General features: G+C 32.0%; 1 protein-coding gene across 2 annotated transcripts in view; it reads right to left on the minus strand.

The window, feature by feature from the left end:
- LOC109828095 (polypyrimidine tract-binding protein homolog 3-like) overlaps positions 1-6,165 on the minus strand; it is a 12,789-nt gene extending 6,624 nt beyond the window's left edge. For both annotated transcript variants that reach the window (XM_020395134.1, XM_020395133.1), the window contains exons 1-4: positions 5,894-6,165; positions 5,750-5,821; positions 5,255-5,331; positions 4,786-4,870 (exon numbers count right to left, since the gene is read on the minus strand). In XM_020395134.1, coding sequence (XP_020250723.1) covers positions 4,786-4,870; positions 5,255-5,331; positions 5,750-5,821; positions 5,894-5,950 — 291 coding nt within the window. In that variant the 5' untranslated portion in view covers positions 5,951-6,165. The remainder of the gene's footprint in view (positions 1-4,785; positions 4,871-5,254; positions 5,332-5,749; positions 5,822-5,893) is intronic.
- Between the last annotated feature and the right edge of the window lie 350 nt (positions 6,166-6,515).

Raw genomic sequence — 6,515 nt, forward strand, 5'->3', positions numbered from 1 at the left:
TGCAGCCGCAGGTAAAGTTATAAATTTTCTATTTTATTTTTGAACTGTTTTTTAACTTATAAACTGTTTTAATGTAGTTAATAATAATCTTGTTCAATTCTAGTTTAATTTTGTATGAAGAGAAGACTAAATAGTTAGTCATGTTCAATTTAGATTAATTAATTAGTTTAATTAATTTATTTATTTGTTCAATTTTATTCACAATTTCTAATTTTAGTTTAATCTTGTTCAATTTTATTCACTGTTTGTTCAATTTAGCTAATGTTAGTTAATACATTTAATTAATAATTGAGATTAAAATCTTGTTCAAGTTTAGATATAGTCTTATAGAAGAGATTCAGAGAAGACTAAATAGATGTTAACACTTAATAGATCAAGTTATGTGATCTATTTGAATCTTTTATTTGTCTTGATTTAATATTAGTTCATTAACACTTAATAGATCAAGTTATGTGATCTATTTGAATCTTTTATTTGTCTTGATTTAATATTAGTTCAATTTAGTATCTATGCATGGTTGATTATGGATCTAAGATTGTTGTTTATATTTCTTTGCAATTTTATGTGAACTTAATACATATTTTTGTGAATTATTACAATTAAGGAAATTTTGAAAATAGGCAAATGCCTAGCTTTTTAAACCAAAAAAATTGAAAGAAAAACCCAAAAAACCCAGCCCAATCAAGCCCAAATACTAAAACCCAAACCCAAAACCCAACCCGTTACTTAACCTAGCTAACCTTAACGATGTTTCTCTCTCGTTTTCTCTCTCGTTCTCTCCCCAACCCAGCCGCCCACCTCCAACTTCTCCTCCACCTCCGCAACCTCCGCTCTGTCCACGTCTCTCCCTCCGCCTCCTCCTCCTCCACCTCCTCTCTCTCCGTGACCAAATTGTAGCCACCCCACCTCCAACTCCTCTCATCTCTCCCATCGCCGTCGCCGCCTCCACCTCCTCGCGCATCTTCTCCACCTCCTTGTGCATCTTCTCCACTCCAGGCCTAGGCTCGCGATCGCAACCGCCACCTCAGCCACCTCCGACACCCACAGCTGCAACCGCTGGTAAAGTTATAAAATTTTCTATTTTATTTTTGAACTGTTTTTTAACTTACAAACTGTTTTAATGTAGTTAATAATAATCTTGTTCAATTCTTAAAGAGAAGACTAGTTAATCATGTTCAATTTAGTTTAATTAATTAGTTTAATTAATTAATTTATCGTTCAATTTTATTCACAGTTTCTAATTTTAGTTAATTTTAGTTTAATCTTGTTCAATTTTATTCACTGTTTGTTCAATTTAGCTAATGTTAGTTAATATATTTAATTAATAATTAAGATTAAAATCTTGTTCAAGTTTAGATATAGTCTTATAGAAGAGATTCAGAGAAGACTAAATAGATGTTAACACTTAATAGATCAAGTTATGTGATCTATTTGAATCTTTTATTTGTCTTGATTTAATATTAGTTCTATTTAGTATCTATGCAGGATTGATTATGGATCTAAGATTGTTGTTTATATTTCTTTGCAATTTTATGTGAATTTAATACATATTTTTGTGAATTATTACAATTAAGGAAATTTTAAAAATAGGCAAATGCTTAGGCACCGCCTAGGCGCTAGGTCCCAGCTCAAACGCCTAATCCGCCTAGCCCGCCTAGCGCTTTCTATAACATTGAAAATGAGACAAAGAAATAGAATAAAGAAGGTGATTTTTGAGAGGGATGTGGAAGTCCTAATCCCACAACTAGAGATTTATGTCCGGATGTTACAGCCAAAAAGGTAGATAATGTGTTTGGCTGCAGTAAGATTAACCTTTAATATTTCACAGGACATCTACGACCCTAATGCTTAAGAAAAAAAATGCATACAAGACACCTACATAGATCACAGCATGTTTACCTATAGAGCAAGCAATACAATTCATAAATCCAATGAGTTGATTCAAATGTATTACACCACCCTGATAACCTTTGTGAAACATTTGTAATTTTTGGTCGATAATTGTTCGTTAATAACGCAAAGAAAACCGCATGCACACCTTCCCAGCCAAGTAATAACGTAAAATATTAGGGTGCCTTTTGCAGCTCCAAAGAACTAGTTTAAGTGGATACAAGTACGGTACAAAAGCTAGTTTTTAGTTTGGCAAAAGTGGATCAAATTTGAACAGTTTTTTAGTTTAAATTTAAGCCCTTAAACTAGTGCTCTTTTAGACCAACCCCTATGGACAACCCTAGCCTAGTAAAGCAAAAACTAGTCCAAACCCAATCCTATTTTGGAATTGCCAAACACAGCCTTAATGTCCTATAATTGTGAGTTCTTAATATAAACATCCTTGAATCAGCTCATTGGATTTATGAATGCGTTTTATAAAAAGATTATTTTTCATATTTGGTTATTTCCTCCTTTTTTTAATGAACTTGCCCCTAAACTAGCTCTTTTGTGGACCAACCCTTTTATGAACCCATCTATATCTATACTACTATAAAAAGAGTATTGAGTTGTTAAAACTTTTAATTGCCTTTTTTGCCCTCTCAAATTTTAATAAATTCTAACTATACCATTATCTCTAATTAATCTTTCATTAAATAAATATAACCTCTTATTAATTATGCACCTCCTCACCTCCCTAAATAATTATAATTATCAATAATATCATAACTATTATTTGTTTAAAAATAATAAAATAAAATGATTTATATAAAATAAGTATACAAAATTATTAGTAGTAACCAATTTAATTATTATAATAATTATTTAAGAATTATAATAAAATAGCTAAAATAATATTATAAATGGAATAATATATTACTAAATACTATTAAGAATTATACTATAAATCAATGAGCAATAAAATAAATAGTACAAATTTTGAATCTCATAAATAGTGTAATTATATTAATAATATCACATGAATTATGAATTGCACAATTTATTTAGTATTATATTATTAAATAAATAATTTAATACAACTTTTAAAGTATTTTCTCAAAAATTATTACATGCCACTGAATAATCTATACTTGGTAATGATTGAAAACTAACCTTTTTACGAAAAAATATTTAATATTAATAATAATACTATTAATTGTTAATGATAGTATAATAAAAAAATTATAAAATATTTATAATACTAAATTATTTAAGAGCATAATTAAAAAAATAAATTAGATAAATATTTTATAGTATATAGACTATAATTATTTAAATAGTATTACTTGAACTAAGAATTATAACATTAAATAAGGTAAATCACAGTAAACCCCCGTGAACTTTCAGCATTTTAACGTAAATAAACCCTATGAACTTTCAAAATCATGCTAAACCCCTAAAACTTTTGTAGAAAACCCCCAATATCTTCTAGATAAATTACACCAAACCCGCAATAACTTTCAAAATGCCTTTTTATGCCATTTTCTGGTTCTAACTTATAGCGGTTATTTGCAAAATTTAGAAAGTTATTGGGGGTCTTCTTTGAAACAGAAAAGTCATTAGGGGTTTAGTGTAATTTTGAAGTTCATATGGGCTAAAAATTCATAAGGTTTAGTTTAATTTACTCTATTAAATAATTATAATGAGAAATAATTATCATAATATGTTGCAGGTATCAAGTGTAACTATCTGAGGAATATCAAGAAAAAGCTAACAAGATTAATGCGACTTAGTTAATTTAGAGTTAAGTTAACAAGTTTCAAATTGAAGGGGCATATTTAAGAGAATATATAGAATTAGCATTTTATTTAAGAACAATTTTAAATTTGTGGACTTATTTAAAATAAGGTTAAGAGTGGGCAATTATTATAAGAAAAACATTCAATTACGATAACTAAACAAAAATAACTAATTCATCCATTTCTTTTTAAGCAATCTTATTATACAATTTTATTTTATTAACACATAGTTTTACTATTCAATAAAAAATTCAGAACATAAAACATGTACGTTCACGTGCAAAGCACGTGCACTATATTAGTGTTAAGAAAAAACCAGTGCAGACCCAGTACTATTTCGAAGTTGCCGAACACACTATTAGATTGGAATTCTTTCTCTTTTGTCTCCTCTTTTCAGCACAGATATACTAGATACTCTATTAGGCCAAAAATTTCTTGAAAAGGCAAAACCACCATAGAACTTTGAAGTATTTTCATTATATTGAATTTTTTGTTGGGTTGAACACAAATCTTGCTAAGATAGGCAAAGTGGTGCAGGATATATTACGCAAAATTTAGCCAAATGAGAATTAATACTTAGCCATGTATAGGCTTAAACATGTTGAATTCCAAATTGATTGAGGTAAATTATTTCACTATGTGCTTTCCTCATCAAAGATGTAGTTCTCATTTCCTTGATCTAAAATCCGAAAATAACTTACTTCTCTAGCAACATATGCATAAATGCTCAACTATCTAAGCAATTAACACCATCTAAACAATTTTGTAGCTAGGCAACTAGAACATATACTAAGGTCCATGTTGAAATAAATAAGCACAAAGAAATACAATAAAAAAGAAGCCCCATGAGAGGGATGCATGAAAATCCCAATCACCCGAATTGCAAATTAACCAATAGATGAACAAAATAACAACTAGATATTTATATTAACATGCTCACAAACATAGCAACAAATTATACATAACATTTCCGGTTGCAAATAGATTACTTTCGATATTATCACAGCACAACCTATAATTGAAATGCTTAAAGAACAATAATACGTGGAACATGCATGGATTACAAAATACAATTCATTAATCCAGCAAGGAACTGATTCGAATGCACTATACCAACCTGATCCCCTTTCCGTCCTTGTGAATTCTGATCCATTGTTGTTAGTTCTTGATGTGAAGAAAATTGCATGTATACATTCCTTCCCCTGAAATAGCAGAATTAGGTTTATGACAAAACAATCAGCAGCACAACAATAACAAAAGTCGTCATGGAAAATGCATCTCCTATAGCATTGTGACCTTCTGTATATTCAATCACATCCACATAGAGCGAATTATGTTTGAATACTATGAAAAAACAAGAAGGATGTATCAAAATTTTGAAGAATACAACCAATGTTTAAACAAGCAATATAACTTAGTAATAATGGCTGTGTCAATAGCTATGCTATATTACCTGGTCCAAACAAGATCAAATCTAATTGCCTCAGTTATTTAGAAAAGGGTATGGTTGTATATTCTAGTTGCCATAGTTCTCATAAGTGTCCACTGCAAGATATATTCAATTTTCATAACAAAAAAAAGCTTACCTAACACTTGGTTGCACGTTCGCATAGTATTGCATAGCAGCAGCAGCTGAAGATACATCATACATCTGAAGGAGAGCCTGCAAATATGCAAAACAAATATATATCAACCCATCACTCAATCCATTATATCTGCGAAGCATCCAACAATACTGGATAAGTTTTAGAGATCCCCAGAACATTGGGGGTTTTTGCACAAAACACCCTGAGCGAAATCAGAGAAAATCTGAACTTTCAAATTATTCAAAACCCATACAACAATGAAATTCCAATAAATGAGCAAAAAAGTTCAACCTACCATCAAGTTAAACAGGGGTGAAATTGTCCGAACGTTCTAGCCTGACAACTTTACTTTTAATGCACTCAATAAGTACAGATGTTCTGTTCCATGTGCAAAGTTCAGGGGCTTTTATTTAAAACCCTTCAAAGTTTAGGTTGTTTCTAAAAATTTATCCAATAATAACTACTCACTGTAACTTAGAACACTTAAACCAAAACCTGATTTTTTGCCCGCAGCATCACGACTTTCGTCACGGTTCCAAACGGCTGCAACAACTGGAGCAAATCACTCTGCAAATAGAAAAAAAATTAGAAATTTATCCCTTTAAAAAAGAAATATGGGATCTATAACAATTAATGCACCTCGGCGATCTCGTGGCCGACGTTTCGGACGTGAATGACCTTCGACGGCTCCGCCATCAAACCCTAACGGCAAAGGAATCAGAGAAAAGACGGAAACTTTGATGGATCGAAGAAATGGGGGTTTTTGTTAGGGTTTTGGGAGTAGAGAAAGAGTAGATGGATTCGAATGGCTGGGGGTTTTTGGCTAAGATTTTAGAGAACGAGTAGATGGATCGGGAGCTCGAAGATAAAAATGAGAGAGGCTTGTTTGCCCTAATCTGTGGATTTCGCTCCTGTGTCCTTTTAAAGATCGGCCGAGGAGAACTAGTGGGTAAATTTTATAGGGCCCCCTGAACTTTATGAGTTTTGCACGTAACGTTTCGGAAGTTCATGTAGGTTTTCGGTTTAGATTTTATGAGAACAACCCCGTGCAATTGGGTGATTTATGTCAGTCAGTGACCGGTAGAGGCATGGTTCGAAAATTTTTAACTACGTCCTCATAGTCAATATACCTAAGCCTAGGGCTGTCCATTTGGCACGCTGGCCCGGGCCTAGTTTGGCCCGAAAACCTAGGTCAGGCCAGGTTCCAGGCCCGTGTACGGGCCGCCTCGACGGCGCCCGACCCGGCTGTAAAAACGGCCGG

The sequence above is a fragment of the Asparagus officinalis genome, unplaced genomic scaffold (genome assembly GCF_001876935.1).
Source record: "Asparagus officinalis unplaced genomic scaffold, Aspof.V1 AsparagusV1_Un716, whole genome shotgun sequence".
NCBI lineage: Eukaryota > Viridiplantae > Streptophyta > Magnoliopsida > Asparagales > Asparagaceae > Asparagus > Asparagus officinalis.